Source organism: Vulpes lagopus, chromosome 4, assembly GCF_018345385.1.
Source record: "Vulpes lagopus strain Blue_001 chromosome 4, ASM1834538v1, whole genome shotgun sequence".
Taxonomy (NCBI): Eukaryota; Metazoa; Chordata; class Mammalia; order Carnivora; family Canidae; genus Vulpes; species Vulpes lagopus.
The window spans coordinates 100822404-100848379 of NC_054827.1; the positions used below are offsets into that span (position 1 = coordinate 100822404).

The 25976-nt window shown below is 42.6% G+C and overlaps 1 protein-coding gene across 3 annotated transcripts in view; it reads left to right on the top strand.

The window, feature by feature from the left end:
- ADAMTS17 (ADAM metallopeptidase with thrombospondin type 1 motif 17) overlaps positions 1-25976 on the top strand; it is a 318441-nt gene that overhangs the window by 66929 nt on the left and 225536 nt on the right. For all 3 annotated transcript variants that reach the window (XM_041753209.1, XM_041753210.1, XM_041753211.1), the window contains exons 5-7: positions 10696-10779; positions 11688-11845; positions 19529-19572. In XM_041753209.1, coding sequence (XP_041609143.1) covers positions 10696-10779; positions 11688-11845; positions 19529-19572 — 286 coding nt within the window. The remainder of the gene's footprint in view (positions 1-10695; positions 10780-11687; positions 11846-19528; positions 19573-25976) is intronic.

Sequence of the window (25976 nt, forward strand, 5' to 3'; positions counted from 1 at the left end):
TTCCAAAGACACAAATAAGTTGAAAACAAAAGGATAGAAAAAGATATCCCATGCCAATAGTAGCCCTAAGAAAGCAGAAGTGGCTATACTAATATTGCACAAAATAGACTTTAATCAAAAAGAGAGATAAGGATACTATATTAACAAAGGTTTCAATACAGCAAGAAAATACAACAGTTGTAAGTCTTTTTGCATCTAATAACAGACCATCAAAATATGTGAAGCAGAAATTGCTGGATTTAAAGGGAGAAATATATAGTTACATAATAAGAGACTTCAACCCCTCCACTGCCAATAGTGGATAGGACACCTAGGCAGAAAATAAGTAAGGAAATAGAGGACTTGGAAAAACATGATAAACCAACTTGATCTAACATACATACAGAACACTCTACAACAGCAATAGGATAGTCCTTATTTTCAGGCGCACATGGGACATTCTCCAGGATACAGCACATTTTAGGCTGCAGATTAAGTCTCAATAGATTTAAAAGATATTCAGGGTGACCTGGGTGGCTTGGCGGTTTGGCGCCGCCTGGGGCCTGGTCCTGGGGACCCAGGATTGGGTCCCGCGTTGGGCTCCCTGCATGGAGCCTGCTTCTCCCTCTGCCTGTGTCTCTGCTTCTCTCTGTGTGTGTGTCTCTGTCTCTGTCTCTCATGAATAAATAGATAAAAATCTTTAAAAAAAAAAAAAGGATATCATGCAAAGTATCTTCTCCTGACCACAATGGGATTAAGTTAGAAATGAGCAACTGAAGGAAAACTAGAAAATCCACAAACATGTGGAAGTTAAAGAACATACTCTAAACCCATGGGTCAAGGCAGAAGTAACAGGGGAAATGAGAAAATACATACAGATGCATAATAATGAAAACACAACATATCAAAGCTTATGGAACTCTGCAAAAGTAATACTCAGTGGGAAATACATAGCTGTAAATTCTCACATTAAAAATAATAAAAGAAAAAAGATTTCAAATCAGAGTCTGCTTCTCCTCTCTCTGCTGTTCCCCCTGCTTGTGTGTGCTCTTTTTCTGTCAAATAAATAAATAAATAAAAATCTTTAAAAAACAGAAAATCAAGAAAGCCAAGAGCCGATTCTTCAAAAGAATTAACCCAATCATCAAACCTGTAGTGAGAGGGACTAACAAGAAGACTCATTACTAAAGTTAGAAACAAAAGTGGGCACATGACTACCAATTCTACAAGAGTAAAAGGGATTATAAGAGAGGACTATAAACCATTGTATAGCAGCAGATTGGATAAACTTAATGACCTGGATGGATTCCTAGAATCACAAAACTTAGTAAGATATTATCATGAAGAAATAAAAAATTGGGAAGACTTAGAACTAGTAAGGAGATTGAATCTGTAGATTCAAAAATCTGGCCAAAAAAAACCCTGCCCCTGACAGCTTCACTGGTGAGTTATACCAAACATTTAAAGAAGAATAAAGGAATCACTCCTCCTCAAACTCACCCAAAAACTGAAGAGGAGAAAACATGTCCTAACTCTAAGAGGCTGGTATTGCCCTTACAAAGTCTGATGAAGACACTACAGGAAAATAAAACTACAGTTCTTTATGAATAAAAAAAATTTTACCTTGTGATTATTGATGTAAAAACCTATGCATAATATTAGCAAACCAAATTCAACAGCATATTAAAAGGATTATATACCACGACAAAGTGGGAGGTATGCCCAGAATGCAGGGATGGTTCAACATACAAAAATCATTCAATGTAATAAACCATATTAACATAACAAAGGGAAGAAACACATAATCATTTCAGTTGATTTAGAAAAATAATTTGATAAGATTCAATACCTTTCCATATGATAAATATCCAAAAAACTAGGAATAGAAAGTAACACCTCAACATCATAAAAGACATATATGAAAAATCCACAGTGAACATCATACTCAAGGGTGAAAACCTGTAAGTTTTTCTTCTAAGATGAAGAACAAAGCAAGGATGCTTGCTTTTAGCACTTCTATTGAACATAATACTGATAGTCTAGCCAAAGCAATTAGACAAAAGAAAAAGCATCCAAAAAGGAAAGGAAAAAGTAAAATTATCTCTAGTCACAGATGATGTGATCTTATATGTGGAAAATCCTAAAACTTCTTCCCCTCAAATTTTAGAATGGGATAATTCAGAGTAGCAGCATATAAAGCCACCACACAGAGATCAGTTGAGTTCTATACCTAACAAAGAACAACCCCAAAATGCAAGAAAACCATTTCACTGGCATTAGCATCAAAAACAAATACTTAATAGTTAACTTAATAAAAGAAGTGAAAGACTTGTACACTAAAAACTACAAAATATTAGTGAAATAAATTTAAGAAAATGGAGAGGAATGGAAAGACATCCACATTCGTGGGTTGGAAGACTTCTTAAGATGTCACCACTACTACCCAGAGCAGTTTGCAGATTCAGTGCAGTCTCTAGCAAAGTCTCAACAATATTTGTCTTTGCAGAAATAAATTCATCCTAAAATGTTCATGGAATCTCGAGGGACCTTGAGTAGCCAAAATAACCTTGAGAAAGAACTGAGTTGGAGAACTCTACACTTCTTGATTTCAAAATTTACTACAAAGCTATAGTAATCAAAACACTTTGGTGCTGGGATACAAGCAAATAGAGAGCTTAGAAATAAACCCTGACATATTTGGTCAAATGATTTTCAACAGAGGTGCCAAGATCATTCGATGAGGAGAAGTGTTTGTCTTTTCAACAAATGGTGCTGGGAAAATTAGATATTCACATAAAAAAGAATGATGTTGGACCTTTACCTAATAGAATATACAACAATTATCTTGAAATGGATTAAAGACTTGAACATATAAGCGCTGAAACTATAAAATCCCTAGAGGAAAACACAGAGAAAAAACTTCGTGACATTGGATTTAGCAGTGACTTCTTGGCTATGATACCAAGGCATAGGCAACAAAAGAAGAAATAGGTAAATTGGACTTCATCAAATTTATTTATATTTTTTAAAGATTTATTTACTCATGAGAGATTTTTTTTTTTTCTCATGAGAGATTATATATAGAGAGGAGCAAAGACATAGGTGGAGGGAGAAGCAAGCTCCCATGGGGATCCTGATGAGGGACTCAATCCCAGGATCCCGGAATCACGACTTGAGCCAAAGGCAAATGCTCAAACACTGAGCCACCCAGGCATCCCTGGACTTCATGAAATTAAAAAACTTTTGTGCATCAAAGGACACTATCCGCAGAGTAAAAAGGCAACTCGTAGAATGAGAGAAAATACTTACAAATACATATTTTATAATATCTAGGATATGGAGAACTAAAACACAACAACAAAAGAAACCAAACTGATTTAAAAATTGGCAAAAGCACTTGAATAGGCATTTCGCCAAAGAAGATCTGGAAGTGGCCAATAAGTACTAGAAAAGATGCTCAATGTCACTGATGATCAGGGAAATGTAGATCAAAACCATAATAGGACTTCATTACCATTAGGATATTTATTATTGATATTTATTTACCTATCTCTCGTAGAGTTGACACATAATATGACATTAGTTTCAAGGGTACAACATGGTGATTCAATAACTGAGTTACGCTCACCAAAAGTATAGCTACCATCTGTCACCATACTATCATGATACCAGAGACTGTGTTCCTTCTGCTGTACCTTTCATCACTATGGCTTGTTCGTTCCCCTAACTGGCAGCCTGTATCTCTTACTGTCTTTCAACCATTTTGGTTAGGATGCTATCATTTAAAAGTTCATATAATAGCAAGTTGAGTGGATGTAGAGAAATGGAACCCTTGTGCTGTGTTGATAGAACTGTAAAATGGTTCAGCTCTTATGGAAAACAGACTGGTAGTTTAAAATATATATATATATATTAAATAGAATTACCATGTCATCTACCAGTTATACTTCTGAGTATACACTCAAGGGAAGTTCAGGCTGTAAACAGATATTTGTACACCCATGTTCATAGCACAATTGTTCATAATAACCAAGAGGAGGAAGCAACCCAAGTGTCCATGGATGGATAAATGGATATGCAGAGTGTGGTTCATACATACTATGGAATATTAACCTTAAAAAGGATGGAAATTCAGACATATACTATAGCGTAGATGAACCTTGAAGATACTCTGCTAAGTGAAATAAGCTGGTCACAAAAGGACAAGTGCTGTATGATTCCACTTACATGAAGTCCCTGGAGTAGTCAAATTCATAGAGACAAAGTAGAATGGGGACTGCCAGGCCTGCTGGAGGGGGAATGGGGAGTTATTGTTTAATGGGTGCAGAGTTTCGGTTTTGCAAAACAAATGAATTCTGTCGATGGATAGTCGTGATCATTGTACAATAATGTGAATGCATTTAACGCTACTGAGCCTATACTTAAAAATGTTTAAGATGATAAATTTTATATTCTATGTATTTACTATAATTAAAAATAAGTCAAAAAGAGGCTCACCCAGTAATTCTATTCAGCTGTATTTCTATGGCACCTTCTAGGGTCTGGGGTGAGAATAGGGACGATGGCCAGTCCCATTCCCATGGAACTCATGCAGTGGGACCAACAGACAGTGTTCCCCACACAAATCAGTAAAATTTGTGTGCAAATTTTATCAACTGCTATACAAAGCTCCAGGCACTGGCAAGTGGACGAGGTGGTCAGGGACACCTCCACAAGAAGCAATGCTCCACCTAGAAGGGATGAGGCACTAAAGAGCTAGACAGTGAGGGTCAAGATGGCATTTGGGAGGCACAGAAAGAGGTGGTTTCTGCTGGGTGATGGGAAAGGGGCACAGTGAGAGGTGTGCCAGTTGGCCAGCCTCACAGTCTCCTAGGCCGGGGCGGGGAGAGTGGGCTTCAGTACCACCTGTGTGAGCAGATGCTACCGCAGAGGGGTAAGCAGAAGAAGGGCATGCCCTGACTTGTGTTAAGGGAAAAAAAAAAAAAAAAAAAAAAAAAAACCTCTGCTTGACACTAGGAGGGAAAAGCCACTGGCAAACTGGATCTTAAAGCTGGCAGTGGGCTACAGAGTGGTACTCTGGACTTGACTTTGTCCATTTTCCAAATGAGCTGTTGTGCCTTTTTACATACGTATCTTGGTTTTCCTGTGGTTGGGGGTGGCAGTGACACAGGAGCAGGCATATTTTAAAGAACCAATTGCAAATAGAAACAGGTGGCGTTGACCCCAGAACCCCTGGGGTGGGCAGCCAAATCAGAAAACAGGGCCACTTGACAGATCTTTGGTTGTTTGTAGCTTCCTTAACAACCATGGAGTGAAATGAAAACGTGAACTGTTCCAGGCAAGTTCTTTTTGAAGGAAAAATGACATCAATTTTATTCAATTACCATGCAAAACAGACAACACGCCTTGCTGTGGTGCCCAGAGAAACCATCAGAATGTTAGAGTACTCACTGGCTCCCACATGCCAGCAGCCATCCAGAAGAAGCCACCAGGGGGATTGTAAAATGCAGGTGGCCAGGCCCACCCCCAGGCTCCCTGGCTCAGTGGTTCTGGGGTGGGCTCCAGAATGTATTTCCGGCAAATGCCCAGGTGACTTTGGTGCTGCTGCTTCAGGAACCCCACTCGGGGGGCACTGTGCTAGAGAGTAATTTCCTGTAGGGGGCTCTGAAATGGGGACCAAATATAATTTGAATCCCTGTCTGTCCCTGGAGAGGCCCCGAATAACACAGGTAGGTGGTGCTCTTGTGAAACCCTGCATGGGCACCCTGAACAGCTCCTCCCCCACATGTCACTTGCTTCTTCTCTGGCCCTGTCCAGAGTCCCCAAGTTGCCCAGCCAGGAGAGCTGCGTTGTGCTGCTGGCAGCAGGTCCACCCAGCTTGGCCCCCAGGCTGCCAAGGAAATGTGACAAATGCAGCCAGGGCTCTGAACACTTGCCAGGACGCAGCCAGAGCTGGACGCCGGAGACAAAATTTCCAGACGATTGGCCGTGCTGTTCCTTGCCCAACCAGGTGTCTCCCTAAACATCATATGGCTGCCACCTCCAGGACTTCTCCTGAGCATGAATTTCCATGGGAAAAAAAGACGAGGAGACTTTGTTACATGTCTTTGGGGCCTGCTGCTTTGTGTTTGTGGCTGTCGTCAGATTTTCATCTGGCTCGTGTGGCTTGGCTCTGGGCTGCCAGGGAGATCCTTGTGCATCTGCCCTGCTCTGTGCTCTGCCCAGCTTTGTGAGAACGTGGTATGGCTCACGTCAGGTGATGAGGTGCTCTAGCCATGGTCAGGCTCCCAGATCTGCTTTCCTGGAAGTGAGCACCCTAGGTACCTGTCACAGGGAAATGCCTGCCTTCAGGCTCGTAGAGAATGTTGCTAGAGCATGAAGCTTCTTTCCAAAAATTAATTCAAAGAATTCTAATTGCAGTAAGATACACATCAAATTTATCATCTTAGCCATTTGTAAGTGTACAGTTCAGTATAAGTATATTCACATTGTTGTGCAACCTGAAACTCTGTACCCATCTCCCAGCCCCAGAAGCATGAAGCCTTGTCTCCCCTCCATCTCACATCCGTCTTGAGCACTTGCCCCAAGAGAAGTGACTGAGTCTTTGGGGTAGTGGTTGAATAGAATGCACAGAACTATCCTCAGCTGAGCGAGGAGGAAATGGAAGTTTTCTGACCAGGGAGATTGTTCCTATAGTTTTTCCTTACTGAAATTTGCACCTTTTAACATGAGTTCTTGATGCTGCTTTTATGTGGCATGTCACAATAACCACTCTTCAGTGCTTTACTGTGTTATTCCTTGAAACCTTTGAACAATATCCTTTAACATCCCTGGCTGATGTTGATGTTCTAGGCTATAACTAAATTGTACCTTGAAATCCTGTATGACTTGACGTTTCTCCCTCAGAACTGCGGCAGATTTTCATTCTTCCTATTTTTCATGTTTTGAATTGAGGTTTTCCAGTTTGGGCCCAATCCTACTGCTGAATATTTTTGGAAAAATTTGAATCGCAGCCATTGGGTGGTTCTCAAAATATCAAAACAAGGAAAAAGTTATGTGTTTTCCCCTTCTTCACCCAGGTTTGGGGATAGGTAATTAAGACATGACTTCAGAATTGGCTTACAGATAGTCCAGTGTAAAAAAAAAAAAAAAGAAAAAAAATGACTACTATTTTGTTTGTGGGGGGAGAATTGGAGGAGGTATGGAGTAAGAACAGAACAACTAAATGTGTTCTGTTTTTCCTTGTGGGAAAGAATATTAAGTTACACAAAGATTTTCTTTTGCTTTAATAATGGTTTTCAAAGAGTAAGATCCAAGCAATGACACAGCTAATTCCTTTGTCACACAGATGCTGAAACATTGTGCGTGCCTGGCTTCTGACGTTTGTATGCCAGACTCTGTGTCCAGCTTCACATGGCCTGAATTAACTGTGGCTACACTGTCTGCTTTGGTTGTTGCTTTATGTTGTTGCTGATGGACTGAGGAACACAGTGCCAACTGGAGAAAATCTTAATGCCCCTGCTGGAAATTCTCCCTTGTAGATTGTGTCTGTCAGGGAAAAAAAAAAAAAAAAAAAAAAAGTAGACAATTCAAAACGAAGTGAAAGAAGTCAGAGGAAAATAAATACTGTATGATCTCATTTTTATGTGGAGTCTAAAAAGGCTGAACCCAAAGATACAGAGAAGAGTTTTCTTATGGAGTGGGTAATGGGTGAAGGAGGTCAAAAGCTATAAAATTCCAGTTTTAAGTCTTGGGGATGTAACGTATAGTACAGTGACTATAGTTAATAATACTATGTCATATGTTTGAAAGTTCCTCACAAGAGAACAATTGTAACTATGCCAGGGGATGACTGTTAACTTATTGTGGTGATCATCTCACAGTATATACATATGTCAAATCATGTTGTACACCTAAAAATAACACAATGTTATATATCAATAGTATCTCAATAAAACTATAAAAAAATAAACAGCCAGGACACAGTGAAGCTGAAATATTTCCCGATGTGTTCAAAAGACTCTTATCCGTGTTCTCTCCATATCTTCTACTACCACCTACATGATCTATCCCATTATACCCTGCTTTGTCCATATTATAGGAAAGGGATCCAGGGATCCTCACATTCAGTAGGCTCTTCCCATCCATATCAACTTTGATTCTTCTGCCTTGTTTGAGATTTCCTATCTCTCTTCCCCTTGAAATGCTTTCCTTTGATGTTTTTGATATTGAAATCTTTATAATTGAGTTCTACCAATGAGAGGTAGACAAATCCTCTTTTGTTACTATAACTCTGTCTCCATGATGCACTTCCCTAAACTCATTAGAATAAGTTTAGGGAATGGTCTTTTTTTTGGGTAGGTGGGGGGGGGGGGTGGTCTTACTGCTGGAGAAGCCTGGATATGAATTGGGGTCATAGTTGACTGGCTGTGGGTCTTGAGCAGGTGGCTTTCTCTTGATGAGCAGAAGGTAGTGGACACACTGACCTTGACTGGTTATGATGAGGGATAGAGGTGACACAGGCTGGTACATGGCAGATGGCCTCAGGCATTGAGCTCCCCCTTGCCCTACTTAAAGTCCCCTTCAACCTCCAGCACAAAAACCCAGAATGGGAGTTTTGAGTTTTCTGTCAGGATTATCTAATATCCGTTGCTTCTTTTGGAAACTGATGTCCTATGCCTTTTTATTTTTAAACAACTGATTTCCATCTTAGCTTTGTGTATATATGCACACTTGTGTGTATGATTCCAGAATTGTTGATCATATGCATATTTCTTTTGGGAATTCATATTTATGGGAGCTTTTTGGACTTAGAAGACCTTTTTTTTTTAAGATTTATTTATTTCAGAAAGAGAGCATGGGGGGGGAAGGGCAAATGGAGAGGGAAAAAGAATCCTCAGGGAGACTCCTCCCTGAGCATGGAGCCTGATGTAGGGTTTGATCTCACCACTCTGAGATTATGACCTGAGTTGAAATCAAGAGTCGGAAGCTCAACTGACTGAGCCCCTCAGAAAGCCTTTTAAATAAAATCTGGATCATATTTCTCACATATATATATATATATATTTTTTTTTTTTTAATTCCAGTGAGACTTTATGAACACTGAAAATTAAATTTCATACAATTATTCTTTCTTTAGGTTTTTTTTGTACTGGAACAATGCAAGCTGTTTTTTAAAATAATTTTCAAATGAATATAATTTTTAATGAATATAATTTCTATTTTATGATTTATTTATAAACATTTATATTTTATTCATTTGTATTTTATATTTTATTTTTTTTATTATTTTTTTTAAATTTTTCTTTATTTATGATAGTCACACAGAGAGAGAGAGAGAGAGGCAGAGACATAGGCAGAGGGAGAAGCAGGCTCCATGCACTGGAAGCCCGATGTGGGATTCGATCCCGGGTCTCCAGGATCGCGCCCTGGGCCAAAGGCAGGCGCCAAACCGCTGCGCCACCCAGGGATCCCTGTATTTTATATTTTAGATTCATAGAATCTAAAATATAAAATTGGAACAAATAGTATCAAGAGTTCCCATATACAATTTCTCCTCTTAGTAATATCTTACAATACCATGGTATAACTAATGGACTAATATTGATGTATTGTTATTTTTTATTGAAGCATAATTAATATACAATGTTATATTTCAGGTGTACAGCATATTGATTCAATAATGCTATACATTATTCAGTGCTCCCCATAAGGATAGTCACCATCTGTTACCAAATAATGTTATTATGATCTTATTGACTATATTTCCTATACTGTACTTTTTGTCTCTATGATTTATTTATTTTATAACTGTAGGTTTATACCTCTTCATCCCCTTTGTCACTCATCTTCCCCACACCTCTCCCCCCTAGTAATCATCAGTTTGTTCTCTGAATTTAAGAGTCTATTTTTGTTTGCTTATTTTGTTTTTTTAGATTCCACATATAAATGAAATCAGGTGGTATTTGTCTTTGACTTTTTTCACTTAGCATAATACTTTCTAGGCTCATCCCTATTGTCACAAAGGGCAAGATCTCATTCTTTTTAATGGCTGAGTAATGTTCCATTTTGTGTGTGTGTGTGTGTGTATTTACACACAGTACATCTTTATCCATTCATCTATCAGTTGACACTTGGGTTACTTCCATATCTTCTTGGCTATTGAAATAATACTGAAATAAACATAGGTACATTTATCTTTTCAAATTAGTGTTTTCATTTTCTTTGGGTAAATACCCAGTGGTGGAATTACTGGATCATATGGTATTCTATTCTTAATTTTTGAAGGACCCTCCATACTGTTTTCCACAGTGGCTGCACCAATTTACATTCCCACCAACATGAGGCTTCCTTTTCTTCCACATCCTTGCCAACATTTATTATTTCTGGTCTTTTTGATACCAGTCATCCTGATAGGTGTAAGGTCATATCTCATTGTGGTTTTCATATGCATTTCCCTGATGATTGAGTATCTTTCCATGTGTCTGTTTGCCATCTGTAAGTCATCTTTGAAAAAATATCTGTTCAGGTCCTCTGCCTACTGGATAATTTTTTTGGCATTCTGACAGATGCTTATTAACCAAAACCCATAGTTTACTCAAATGTCCTTAGTTTTTACCCAACATCTTCCTCTGTTCCAGGATCCCATCCAGGACACCAGTGTATCTTTCTTAATTTTTACATTTACATCATTATTTCTTTGTTTTCTCTTGACAGGTGTACAATATGTTTCAGCACCAGAGCCTTGGAAGTAAGGTGAACATTCAAGTTACCAAGCTCGTCCTGCTACGACAACGGCCTGTAAGTCCAAACAGGCACCCTCTAGGGCTTACAGATGATGTAGCTGGCCTTCAAGTCTCCTAGTTGCCATTGAGTGCTCAGGAGAAGTGCTGGTGGTTGTCAGTCTTGTCTGCTCTCCAGGGCTTTGCAGATGGCAACAGTGTGCCCTGGACCAGGCGCTGGAGACATCCAGTGGGAGGAAGTGGGTACTGTTACTAGAAGCTTGGTGTGCACGTGATCATGTTGGAATCTCAAGGGAACCCTGAGCAGTGGGCCTGTGTGCACCCTTCTGACACTCTGGCACATCTCACCTGTGCAAATCTGGATGTTGAGGTCTCAGGAAACCCAGGGATACTCTTCTGGAGCTATCTCCCAGCATCAGGCCAAATTTGGATTCATTGTAGCATTGTTTTCTGATTTTTGAGTTGAGTGCATTCTCATGTGATCATGTTGCCTACGGAGTTGGGCAATGAATTTGAAAATGAGGGACTGGTGCTTGGTTGGGTACAGCCCAACCAAAAAGAATATTTTTCTTAAATAGTCTTCATTTATTTTTTTTTTAATTTTATTTATTTGTTCATGAGAGACACAGAGAAAGAGGCAGAGACATAGGTAGAGGGAAAAGCAGGCTCCCCCTGGGGAGCCTAATGTAGGACATGATCCCAGGACCCCAGGATCATGACCTGGTCAACCACTGAGCCACCCAGATGCCCCCATAGTCTTCATTTAAATTTACAAATAAGGCCTGGCCTCTCTCTGGGTCTCTGCCCCGTTCTACCCACATTAGGGTTGTATTTGGGAGAAGCACATCACTGAATGATGTCCCAGTGAGCAGCTGCCTCTGCACTAATGTTCTAAATATAAACTCCAGCTTCCTTGGGTGTTTGCCCTTTTTAACTACTCCTTCCCCAATCCCCAATTTGTTTTAGGCCAAGTTGTCCATTGGGCACCATGGCGAGCGGTCCCTGGAGAGCTTTTGTCACTGGCAGAATGAGGAGTATGGAGGAGCACGGTACCTCGGCAATAATCAGGTTCCAGGAGGGAAGGATGATACACCCCCCGTGGATGCGGCTGTGTTTGTTACCAGGTAAAGCTGGATTTGGTCTGTAACTGCAAAGATGACAGGGAAAAGACATGTTCCTCTTTGCAGAGGAAAATAAGGCAGTTTGCTAGATATTCAGGCTTGGAAATCAGACCTTGGGCCAGCTCTCTGAGCCTTGGCATCCTCATCAGTAAGATGAGGATAAGTGACAATACCTAACCCTGAGTTCTGAGGATTCAGTGAGCACAGTAAGCGCTTTTCACAATGCCCAGCCCAAAGTAAGGACACAAATTGTTAGCCATAATTGTTTCTGTTGTTGTCATTAATATAAAAGCAGCAAAATCCTGGTTACCCAAGAGTCTTAAAACGTCCAAGAAAATTCATCTACTACTTCTCCGTGGCGCCATATATAATGCTCACTGGGAATGAACTAACCTGTGTTGGAGGCTGCCTCCCACCTGGTTTAAGCGTACTATTGGAGGGTGAGTGGATACCCCTAGTTTCCTGTGAGAGGGAGTCCACAAAGGCATACTTGTGCTGTGCCTGGCCCCATCCTTGGGGCCCTCCTGGGACATGAGCAGGAGGCAGAGATGCCTGGGGAATTCACATGGAGGTTCTGGTGCAAGTAAGGCAGCTGAGCTTTCTAGATAACAGAGCTGGACTTTTCAGACTGAGAGGGAAGCCGGGGGCCTGGCGGTGGGCAACAGAAACCAAAGACAGTCTTCCATACAGGCAGCCGCAATGTGATCTCAGCTTGCCAGGACTGCAGAAACAAAGTACAGCAGACTGGGTGGCTTAAATCAACAGAAATGTATTCTTTCATTTTTTTGGAGGCCAGGAGTCCAAGATCAAGGTGTGGGCAGGGTTGTACTCTCTCTGAAGGCTCTAGGATAGGATCCTTGCTTCCTTCTTCCTAATTTCCAGGAGTTGCCTACAATCTTTGGCATCCCTTGTCTTGTAGATGCATGGTTCCAACCTCTCCTGTACTGTCATGTTGTCCTGTAGCTGTCTTCTTCTGTCCCCATTTCCCTCTTCTCATAAGGACACTGGTGCTTGAATTAGGGCCCAGCTTAGCCCACTATGAGCTCCTCTTAACTTGCTTATACCTGCACTGACCCTCTTTCCAAATAAAATCGCATTTACAGGTACCAGGCACTTGACTTGGACTTGAACCTATCTTTTTGGGGAACACAATCTACAACAGATATAGATGTGGCTCTTTCATTTTTCCCTTATGTCTCAAACGTCTCTGAGACATTTGATTTGCTTGAAGTTGATAGATTTTGCTAGAAAAACTGATTTGCTTGGGTTGCTTTACTTCCACAGTGTAAGTAGAATGCATTATGTGTTCATACCAGAACCCCCCCTTTACAAAATAGGCAGAAGTGTTTCTCGATAATTTCATCTGTTAAATTAAAATACCAAAATGTTATTAGACTTGCTATGCTGTCAACTTTGAATTTTAAGGAATTTTTAAAATTAAGGAAATGACTTCTCAAATTAGATATTTTCTTTTTTTTCCTGAGTTCAGAGATGAAGTTATGGGAGGGAAGTATTTACCATTCTGGTAGCTTGAGACAGCCTGCCCCTCTAAGAGGGGCCAGAAAGGCTCCTTGGTGTATCTCTTGAGCCCTGGCCCAGTGACATCCCAGAGCTAACTGGGGAAGATCTGAACCCTCATCCCCAGGCACCTGGCAACGCAACTGCCTAACTTTCTCCTCTTAAATAAACTCAGAACATGTGCATTGCTACCACTAGACACCAAACAGATACCTCATCACCCTTGTGAGTGATTCATCAGTTTCCAAACCTAAGGGGTTAAAATATGATATGTAGCACACTGATCCCTTATGCCTGCAATCCGGCTGGTGCACTACCAAGGCACCAAGGACGAACGATGATCGGGAGCCAGTTCTTGCTTTGGATCTGGGTTTGCTTACCCCAGGGAGTGCTGCGAACCCCTCGGTACCACCTTCTCCAGAGGCTCTGGCACCATGTGCTCACTGGCCAGAGGTTGTCATTGCTCTAGGCACTTTGAAGTGGTTTTGGAGACCTGTGGGCCTTTCTGAAAGCATCCTCAGGATTACAGTTTTGAGGTGATAGGTAGCACCCTTTGAGAGCGGATTAGATTTGGAGAACAGCAAAGAGTCCTTGGGAGCCATGTCTGTGTATGGCTGTAAATTCACACGACTAATTTTCCAAATGCTAATTAAGTGCGGTCCTAAAGAAGAGGCCTTAAATAACATCATCTTTGGAATATACAACTAAACTTCCAGGATCACTACTTTGAAAGTGGTTCATATCAAAACTACATAAAATATACAAATTCTGGCATTTGTGAGATCTTTCACTATGTAGTCTCTTTCCTGCAGTTTCATTCCTTGTCTTGGTCAAGGATGTGCTTGGTTTGGGAAATGAGTAGCCCCCCACCCCTTTATTTTTCAGAGGCAATAAGTGTTACTGAAATCAGTGTTGACAAAGCTTCTGGATTAGCCTTTCACAAAGCACCATCAGCAGATGTGAATGCACCCTCAGCCTGAGAAGGCTGCCAATTAGGCTTTCTGGCTTTCTTTTCTGCTTCCCACCTCCAACAAACTTATTTACTGTACTGGAAATATATTATGTAAAAATGTCAGTTTTTTTTTTTTTTTTACATCTCACACACATTAGGTTACATTAGGTTTGGGCTACTACCAAAAACAAGATAAAGTAATGAGTGTTGTCAGGATGTGGAGAAACTGGAACCCTTGTGCACTGTTGGTGGGAACGTGACATGGTGCAGCTGCCATGGAAAACAGTATGGAGGTTCCCCCAGAATATTAAATGCAGAATTACCATATGTTCCAGCAATCCTGCTTCTGAGTATAAACCCAAAGACATTAATTGAAAGGAGGGCTTCTCTTTTTCTTTCTTTTTTTTTTTTTTTTTTGAAGATTTTATTTATTTATTCATGAGAGAGACAGGAGAGAGGCAGAGATATAGGCAGAGGGAGAAGCAGGCTCCCTGCAGGGAACCCAATGTGGGACTCAATCCTGGGACTCCAGGATCATAACCTGAGCTGAAGGCAGGTGCTTTAACCACTGAGCCACCCAGGTGTCCGAAACGGAGGGTTTCAAGAGATATTTGTGTACCTGTGTTCTCAGAAGCATGACTCATAAGCTAAAATATAGAAGCAATCCAAGTGTCCTTTGATGGATGAATGGCTAAACAAAATTCGGTCTATGCATACAATGGAATATTATTCAGCCTTATAGAGGAAAGACATCTTGTCATCTTGTCACAGGCCACAACATGGATGGACCTAGAGAACATTATGCTAAATGAAATACACCAGTCACAGAATGACAAATATGGTCTGATTCCACTTACATGAGACCTCTAGAGTTAAGTTCATTGGGACAGGATGTAGAGCTGAAAAGAAGAGAGTAGGGAGTTAGTGTTTAATGGATAGAGTTTCAGTTTTGCAAGATGTAAAGTGTTCTGGACATTTGGTTGCCCAACATTATAAATGCATTTGACATCACTGAACTGTATGCTTAAAAATGTTTGAGATAGAGAGTTCTATGGTATGTGTATTTTATCACAATACAAACAATCTGAAAATTTTTCTAGTTCAGTACTTAGGGGAGCAGGGGTGGTCCCAAATGCATGGGAGTAGTTCTGAGTGCAAGTGCTAGGGTGGGGGGTGTCTGGTGGCCCCAAGGAGCAAGGTTCCTTCTGCTGCAGGTAGAGCCACGCAAAGGCCTCCTGTATCTCCATTACCTGAGGCCATCCCAGGAGCTAGGGTTCTTTCTCAGTTTCACGCTGACATCTAATGTGGTACCTGAGCGATCATCCTTCCTCCCACCTGCCACTGCGGAGTTGCTGGGTCGAATCGGCCAGTGCCTGGCTCCCTGTCTGGGTCCTCAGAGCTAGGAAGTTGAAGACCTCCCAGAAGTACGGGGGAGGCAGCACCGGAGTTGCGGCTGGGAGCCGAGTTGGCTGAGAGGCATTGTTTAATAATTAGAGGCTGAGAGTTGCAGTCTGTTAGGTTAGGATAATAACGGGCTGATATTTTCACGTGGAAACTGAGTGTGAGACAGCTGCTGCTCTTAAGAAGCAGCTCCTTCCTCTTGGAATAATCTGAGCTGAGAGTCTAATTACAGGCTGCATGGGCTGGGAGGGGTCTAGGGGTCTGTGTCCCCTCCTCCTGGGACTGAGACTGGTCAGTGCAAGGATTTCTTTCTTTCTTCCCCACCCCCTCTTATGGGCTGTGGCTGAGCCCAAGAGCTCATTCTCCTGGACACCCCCAGCCCTACAGTTGGCCAGCCACAGAGTGGTGAGCATGACATCATGTCCAGCAGAAGCTGCTGAGCCAGAAGCCACAGAAGCTGGCTTTCTGGCAACTACAGCCATGTCTGGGGCTAGAAAACACCTTGGAATGGACTGAGTCTGGAGACCACATGGGACTCACACAGAGGACTGGGGTCCAGGGGGCTTCAGCACCTGGCACAGCTTTGCCTTTGGCTCTGCGTCTCCTGTGGGAAGCCATGAGAGTGGGATTTCACCCCCAAACCCAGGTCTGTGCTCCTGAGGGGCACCTAGAGCAAGCATGCAGGGCCAGCTCAGAGCTCAGCCACAGGTACCCCCAGCCTTCCCTCCACCTTCCCCTTCCCCTCCATGTCACTCTGTCCTCCCCAGAATGGTCTTCTCTTTGGCCTCTGAGCAAGGGGGAAGGGGTCTCATACAGGCCTTGCTCATGGTGAGAGCTCAGTGAGTAGCTGGACCATTGAATTCCGTTTTCTCAGATTTCCAGACATGGGGGAGATGAGGCCACTGGGAAGCTTGCAGAGCACGTTGGAAGTAGCCTGGAAATGTATGTCTTTCAGTAATAAGCCACTTTTTATTAAGCCCCAATTGTATGCCAGGCAATAGGTTATGCACAAGATTAGCTAAGTAAATTGTGGGGCCTGGTGCAGAATGGAAATGTGGGACCCCATGTTAAAAAGAGTTTCAAGATGGCAATAGTAGATGGGTTTGGGGGATGGGAAGCTTGGCTCTCCCCTCTGTGAGCAGACCACACTTCTCCCACTTCCTCAGGAGAAGCAGTGGATGATGTTGCAGGGTCTATCATTCGAGACCATCTGTTTCCCTTCAGGGGAGCCATGGGATGAGAGAACACACGGTGCTCCTGTCAGCCAGCAGGGATGACTTTCTACAAGAGGGGGCCTGTGAAGTAGGCACCATCTTTGACTAAGTTCTGTTCACTTAACTGTGGGACTGATGGTCACGTGGCATTCTCCTTTTGCCCAGGCTTTAGTTGTGCTCACTCTGGGAAACCCTAGAGCAGGGCATGGGGCCAGCTTGATCCGTGTGTGTGTATGTGTGTGTGTGTGTGTGTGTGTGTGTGTGTGAGAGAGAGAGAGAGAGAGAGAGAGAGATGTTTGAAACATTCAAACAGGAGGGATGTCAGATCAAGAGTGTTGAGTTAGAGTCAGATAGATGCCAGAGCAGTGAGCATATGTATGTCCCTAATTTTATTTGTTTGGTTTTCTGTCTGCCACTGCTTTTTCCTTGCCACCCTCTATTGCCTGTTAATTAGTCTTTTAAAAGGTCATCTCTCAAATATTTATTTTAATTCCAATTAGTTAACATACAGTGTTACATTAGTTTTAGGTGTACCAATAGTGATTCAGCACTTTATTTTATTTTTAAGATTTTTTTTTTTTATTCATGAGAGACAGAGAGAGAGAGGCAGGGACACAGGCAGAGGGAGAAGCAGGCTCCATGCAGGGAGCCCAATGCAGGATTCGATCCCAGGACTCCAGGATCACGCCCTGGGCTGAAGGCAGGTGCCCAACCACTGAGCCACTGGGGGAATCCCTGATTTAGCACGTTTATACATCATCCAGTGCTCATCACAAGTGCCCTCCTTAGTCCCCATCACCTATTTCACTCATCCCCTTACATCTCCTTTGGTAACCATCAGTTCTCTATATGAGTCTGTTTGTTGGTTTGTCTTTTGCCCTTTGAGCATTTCTTTTGCTTCTTAAATTCCACATATGAGTAGGATCATATGGTATTTGTCTTTCTCTGACCTATTTAGCTTTGCATTATACTCTCTACCTCAACCCACATCATTGCAAATAGCAAGATTTCTTTTTTGACTAATATTCCATTTAGTTCTCGTGATTTTGGAGTGGGATTGTGACAAGAGTACAGTTCTTCCCGCCCCCCCCCCCCCCAACTGTGGGATTCTTGAAAGCTTCTGTTTTCCTTCTGTTAAAATGGCCTTATAATTGGTTATCAAAACATACAGGTTTGTTATGAAAAAATTAAAACTTGCAATAAGTAGAACCTAGATGAGTTGCTGACCTCTGTGGGTTGCTGACAGACTGGCCCCAGCTCCTCCTCAGTGTTTCTCTGGCTAGTTTCGGGGCCACACTTTCAGAGCTACCCCATCCTCTCCTCTGGTCTTGCAGCACCCAGTTCTGTACATTGGGGCCCCAAGTAGAATCTGTGGTCTGAGTAGGCAGGTGGAATCTTTGACAAACTTCAAGTGAGCCATTTCCCTGGGAGCCCACATAGTGTTGTGAGACATCAGGTGTGGGTCACATTCTAAAGGTAGATACAACAGGACATGCTGTTTGTTGGCATCGGATTGGCATTGAAGGATAAGGAAAGATGACTCTCTACAGTTAGGTTAGGAGAGTAACCCAGGCCTTCTCTGTGAACGGCAGGTCAGATCCTTTCCTGAGAAGAGATTCTGACAGAGGGTAGGGAAGGACAGAGTCTCAGAAAGAGCAAAGGTGGCCCAACTGGGACCTGTCATTTTCTTTGACAACTTGGCTTAGTGCTGACCTAAGTGTCCGGCTGGCCCCATCTTCCTTCCCAGAAGAACTTTAAAAGTAAAATGAGAAGTGGCTTCAGAACACAGCTTTTAAACCTGAAGGAGTTTAAGGGAGTGGGCACTTTCTGTCATCTCCCCATGAGCCCCCATGAGTAAATGAGCATGGGACCCTGGGGTGGGGTGGGGGAACCAGGCCAGTGTTCTCCTCACCCGGTTCCAGGCAGCCAGTGATCTGCTCAGCCCCTAACTCTGGGAATGCTCTGGTTTTGGAAAAGAAGGTCCCTGAGCCGAGTGGGTAGAGGCCATAGTGAACCCCTTATACTGGCAGAACTGGGGCTGGACCAGCTTTTGAGCATATTTGCTCTTCACACACAGCCACAGCCCCCTCCCCAGGGATCCTAGGAAGCTTTAAAGGATATGACTTAAAGAAATTAATTTTTGTTGTCTTCTCCTCTAAGTGCTACATGGTCACTTCAGCATCTAAAAAACCCGTCGCTGCCCACATAGAGTAGCTTGGGGAAGTCACTATAGTTTGACGATATTGAAGAATAATTGGCTCTGATGCATGACTTGCAAACATCTTCCAGAACTTTTGCAGTTGTTGGAGGGAGCCCTCCCAGCAACATAATGTTAGGTGGAGTAGTTTAGCTATGAAAGGAGGGCTGTTAGGTAGGGCCATGGGCCTACCAGTTGGGAACATGAATGGGTTAATCTTGACAAATGACTAGTTGTTCTTTGCTATAAGCTATGACAGCTGAAGCAGTAACATTGCTATGTGCAGGATGACCAATCAAGCTTAACCGACAATGTTTTCTTCTCCTAGTCTTGGAGGATATTACATACACCTGACCATGTCTGGGTTTTGTTTTTTTTTTGTTTTTTTTTGTTGTTTTTTTTAGGACCGATTTCTGCGTACACAAAGATGAACCATGTGACACGGTTGGTAAGTTTAGAAGCAGAATAATAATTTAAGGGGCTGCTGAACCCTGTGATAATCTGGAGAGCTGGTAACACTTCCAGTCTGGAGGAGCTTATTCTCAAACTCTGCCTTTCCTGTTGCCTCTTTTCTTATAAATTTGTTCTTTGACCTCTTTGACTTCAATTTTTAATCCCCTCTGGATACATATTGAGGTTGCTTAGGGTAGAGGACATCAAGACAGATGCTTAATAAGGAAGATAGGAAAAGTTAAACCACGGGGGGCACCTCCAGGCTGCCTCAAGGTGATGGTGGTTAGAGCCACATTAGGTTCTGAGCCTCTTGGTCACTCATGCAGGAGGGGGGACCCCACTGAGTTACACAGTTGGCATGAGACCAGAGCTTCCAGGTTTATTCTCACGTGTGCCAATGATCATTACCAAGTGTCCAAAGAGGTAAAGTGGGACTGTATGGGTGTGAAGCTGGTCTCTACCCCAGCCTGGGCACCAAGCTCATTGTTTTCTGGTCACATGGTTCTGACACCAACATGCAGCACTGACAAGGCACATTTTCCTTCTTCCCTTTCCTTCTCTTCTCTACCTTCACTTCCTCCCCCAGCTTTTCCCTGTTTGCCATCTTCCCTCCTCTCCTGTCCTTATTGGTATCTAGCTTGTTCTTGACATGTCATAGGTTTCCACTTAAAACCAGTCTTTGGGGGATGCCTGGGTGGCTCAGCAGTTGAGTGCTTGCGTTTGGCCCAGGGCATGATCCTGGAGTCCTGGGATCGAGTCCCCATGTCAGATTCTCTGCAAGGAGCCTGCTTCTCCCTCTGCCTGTGTCTCTGCCTCTCTCTCTCTCTGTCTCTCATGAATAAATAAATAAAATCTTTAAAAAAAAATAAGGAACCAATTTTTGGGCATAGGTATGGAGTCCTTGGTTAACAGAGAAAACATGAAGATGGATTCCAGTGTTGATTACTATGGCATGAACCTTTATTTGCCAGGAGGTTGAAATATAGCACCACCAAGAGCAAGATTCTGAATACAATGTGCCTAGAAGTGCAGGCAAACAATATGGGATTGACAAATAAATATTATTGTAGGATTCAAATGTTTAAAAACCTGTGCTTCCTAGGGAGTTCTAGCAGTGGACTAATCCTGAGCCCTCACTCTGGCTCGGCTACTTACGAGCCAGGTGGTGGCCTTGAGTTCATCTCCTTAAAGCAATCATTTTGCACTAGGTGACTTAAAAGGCCCTTCAAAATCTAGTACAATGATAGCTAGCATTCATGGCACATCAAAGAGCTTACAAGATGATTTTATTTTTTTATATATTCTATTTCATCCATCCCCTCAACAAATGTGAGAGACGAGCATCAGAAACCAGCCAATCAGTGCTCCATTACCTGGGGGCTGTCTCCATAAAGGACTCACTACACTACTGAAGCAATGTGAAATGAGCTTCAACGTGATATGGGCTTCACCTGTCGAAGTCTGGCTTGGGGCTAGGCCAGCACATGTTGATCTCTAGCAATTGACAGAGCTGCAGAAGTGGGTATTGTCTCTATGAGTGGCCACTCCTTCCTGGTGTTCACAAGTCAGCTTTTCTACTTGAGCTGGGGAGGCACCTCTGCTCCAAGGCCATGCTCACCCCTGAGGGGACGCTGCCCCATCCCATTGCCCAAGCCTGTATGCCTTCCCTGGAAGACTGTACCTGCCAGAGCCATATTCTGCCCTTCTGTCCTGTGTCCTTTGGTGCCTGGTACAGGGCTTGCAAGGCCCAGTCACCACTGTTAATTGAATGAACGAACGAATCAATGAATAAATGCAGATGAAGGAATTCCAGCATTTCTGAACACTCAGCATTTTATCACATGGCTTTATTCCATGTGATGTACAGCTGGCTTTTATTTCCTTTTGAATGTATATCTTTCCTATCAACCATTCATTGTGATTATGTACTCTATTTCAGATCCCCTGTTGAAGAGCAGACAGCTAGTTCTGTCTTCTTTCTTTCTCCTACATCACATCACCTTGCTACTTATGTTCACCTGCTGGGGCTACTATGACAAAATACCATAGGCTGGGTGGCTTAAGCAACAGAACTTTATCCTCTCATGGTTTTAGAGATGGGAAGTCCAATATCAGGATATCGGCCCAGGCAGTTTCTCCTGAGGCTTCACCCCATAGCATGCAGATACCTCCTTTCTCCTTGTGTCTTCACATGGCCTTCCCTGGGTGTGTCTGTGTCCTGAGCACTCTTCTTACAAGGACAACAGTCAGATTAGCACCCTACACTCATGACCCCATTTAACCTTAAGTATCTTTTTAAATATTCTGTCTCTAAATACATTTACATCAGAGGTTAGCACTCTGACATACGAATTTTGAGGAGAGTGGAGCACAATTCAGTCCATAACACACTCCTCTTTAGATACTTTGTGCACTGCTGTGGAAATCTTATGTCCTTGCATGACCTCCCAGGTGTGTGTGTCTCATTTCCTCCACAAAATCTTTTAATTGCATGGACCAGCTGTAATCGTTCTTTATATGACAGCTGGTTAGCTCAGTCCTGTCTCGTACTTCCTTCTTGCATACTCTTTCCAATACCTCAGTGATTTTCAGCTTTTACAAAGGAAATGAATCCCTTCCTTAAAAAAAAAAAAAAAAAAAAAAATTTACATGGTGCTTTGGTTTTAACATGTCATAATTTGTTAGTACTTACTATCAAGTCAATTCATAAGAACAATGGTGATTCCATGAAGAGAAAATTTTGAAAGCTAGGGTTATAGAAGTCTCATCCAATTTATTTCTGTGGGTTTTTTTTTTTACTTTTTATTTTGCAGTAATTATAGAATCTCTGAAAGTTGCCAAAGAAGTTCAGAGAAGTCTCTTACACCTATCACCCCACTTCCTCACATGGTTGCATCTTATGTAACCATAGTGGATTTCCAAAACCAGGAAATTGATTGGCACAGTATGATGAGCTAGACTACAGATCTACTCAGGTTTCACTGGTTTTTGCATGAACCCGTTTCAGGGTATGTTTTTACATATGGTTCTATGCCATTTTATTGCATATGTAGAGTCATCCAACCACTAGGACAGTCAGGAGCAGAACTGGTCCATCACCTCCAAGTAGCTCCCTTGGGCTGCTTCTGTGAAATCTCCTTCTCCCTCCCCATCCCTAACTCCTGGCTACCATGTATTTGTATTCCAACTCTATAATTTTGTCATTCCAGCATCTAATTTATTTTCATATTTGTTTTGATTCCACAGAATGGAAAAATAATCTGAATCACATAGATATGTTGTTGCCAGTGCTAAGAGATTCTGAACAGCTGCCTTCAAATCTCAGGGTCAGGCTCTAGCAGGAGGGGCTGTGTCCCCAGTTTTGCAGAAAATGAGATAAAATGCCACCTTGGGAAACCAAGGAAGCTTGGGGATTGCCAGGGTTTTATAATTTGGCACATAATAGTGTTTTCTGTTTGTTTTCTTGGTTTGATTAGGGTATAATTTATATACAGTAAAGGGTATAAATCTTGGTGGATTTTTAATTTATGCCTGTGTTGTTTTTTTTTTAGTGTGTTTATCTCCTGTTTATTGAAATAGTTTTAAGGCAGCATTTTGAATTCTGTTTTAACCTATTTTTTTAAATGGTGGTTAAAAAATATGTAACAAAATTTATACATGAAATTGTAACCATTTTTAAGTGTAGAGTTCAATGACATTAAGTACATCCACGCTGCTGCATAATCCTATGCCAGTACCCTCAAAATCACTACTCAAATGAAGGTATGGAATGTCATTGGCCTCTTACAAAGGTTCCTTCATGCCCTCTCCCAGCCACTATCCTCCTCAAAGGTAACTTGCTGTTGTAAACGTTTTAATTACTGTCTTAAAAAGTAGCTTAACATAGATTTCAAAGTTAAATTTGAATGGGGGCTGCCCATGAGGGTGGAAGATCTGGTTGGAACACAGCACCCTAGGCACCCTCAGAGAGTGAGGCCATAGACACTATGCAGAGGTCAGCAGCAGGGCCTGTGAGGAATGGCCTCCGTCTGCCCTGACAGCCAACTGCTTCTCACTGGTCACTGGCTCCCAGTCCTGCCTAGGTCATGTGGCCTACAGCTGCAGCTCCTCAACCCACCTGCACAGGGGTGAAGGAAGCTCTGGCTCTTTTGCCTTCTATGGTGGGGGTGGGGGGGAACAGACACAATAGTACTTTCCACAACAGTGCATGGGAAGGAGTTCTCCAAAGAGAGGGTCAGTGTGCTTTAGCCAGGGGGAAGGATGGGTTTTAGACATTCCACAACCACCAGTGTCCACTACATCCCTGACCCTTTAGTAAATATTGAAATATGAGAAACCAACATATCTGCAGCATACTATCTGGGCACATTACAGGGGTCCTACTGATGTAGGCAAGGGGTCTTCCATGGCACTAACTCAAAGGTGGTCCTGACTATTGATAGTGAGAGGCCTCATTAAGCTCCACCACTCTGGGTAAGAGCTGGCCTGCACAAATGAGTAAACACACTTAAAACAATTGTACCTAATGGACCCTCCCTCCCAGCTCTGTCAGTTTGGGCCACTATGGAAGCAGAATGGATAGCACCACAGGGGTTCTGCTGATCTTCACCCCGGAGGACACACACAAGAGAAAAGGCAATGCTTAAGGCAGAAGGTTCTGGAAAAACAGCTTCACTGCTAAGAGAAGCAGCTGCCCCCTCACTAGATGGTCTCTACCTTGCACATTTGAGACCTTGCCTTTGTGGGGGTGTAGGCTTTTCTTCCATTGAATTGCTTCATCCTGAGTCATTTGCTTTCCTGCCACCATCCTAAGGAAAAAGCTGTCCTAGATGAGACAGTGTGAAGAGGCGAGATCTATGGGAGCCATTCACATTCCTCTTCCCGACACACACCTCTGGGCCTCTGTAGGTAGTACCTGAGCACCCGGATGACCAGACATCTCAGTTACGTGGCATCTGTCCTTTTCCCACACTTAGCTGTAAACTGAGCTGTGCCAATTTCTTTTTTTTTTTTTTAACAACTCTATTCAAGCTTCATGAATTTAGTTCTTTAGTTCTAATTATTGGGATTTATATTTTTCCTTGCTCTCATTTTTTTAATTAATGGAAGAGCCTCTTTCCCCCCGCTGCTGCCAAGCCAAGGGATGTGATATGTGATAATTCTGCCCAAAGGACAATAGAAATGCTAAGCGACTTTGTGAAATATTTCACACAGAAGGCCAGGGAGATGCCGCTGAGGAGCTCTGACACTGGTCCAGGTGCTAGAGCCCTACTGCCCTGGACTCAGGGCCCAATGGCTGTCTCTGAACTTGAGTGGGTTCTTTGTGGCCCACGGCACTGGTGCTGAGCTCCCTCATAGGTCTGAGCAGTCCAGTGGGGGCTTCATGGATGTGGCCACTGACTCCACATAGCAGCTCTGTCAGGGAGGGAGGAAGCAAGGGAAGGAGCATCACCCACCAAGATGAAGGTTTTTAGGAATGACATATCTGATTTGGAAGTCTGTTTCAGGCCAGCTATCATGGGACCACAGAAGGAATATTTGCTGGGGAACCAGTGAGAGATGAGGGACAGTGGGACTAGTGTCCTAACTGCACTTGTTGGCTTTTTATTAAATAATAGTGTCAAGGAGGGGGAGCTCTGAACTATGTCATGTTCAATTAGGGCTTAAGCAAAAAAGTCTTACCACTTCGTATGTATAAAAACATCAGAATTTACCCCCTGGCTGTATATGATGATCTCCACGTTCATCACTCTGGAGGACCTTTGGTTATTCCAGTCCTGGTGCTGTCAGAAAAACTGTGTAGATCTTTTTGGGGAATTTCCTTCAGAGTGCACATTTTTTTTGTGTGTGTCTTCGTGGTGTTAGTAAGTCTTCATTCTGTGAGGGTGGTTTTGAACTGTAGAGGATCATAGGTTCTGTTTGCTGAATGAGGCTGGAAAGTACTGTTTGAGATAAAAATACAAGAGTTTTGCTAGTGAGACTAACCTTTGGTTTTGCTTGCTTTATTTTGTTATTCCTTGTGACCTTACAGAAGTGAGCGTTCAGTTTTGCTTCAGAATTATTTGTCAGAAGTAGTCTCAGATGTTTGTCCCTGAAGGACAATTATCCCATTGAGTGAACAAGTTCTGACATGTCTTCCTTCTAACCCCACCTCATGCTTGGCACATGAGCACATGCTGCTTCAGGGCCAGGTGTTACCCACATTATGTCCTTTGTGTCTACTCTGAGAGACTTCCAGAAGAGAAGGGCTTAACAATCAATGATCTGTTAGTTGTCCTAAATCAGATGACCTGAGGTCTTCAGCAAGTTCATCTGTTTTTCAGAAGTTATTTTGGTATTTATAGTTAGGATCTTGACCATGATCTGTGATTTTTGTGAGGTTTTATGAAAGGTTTCAAT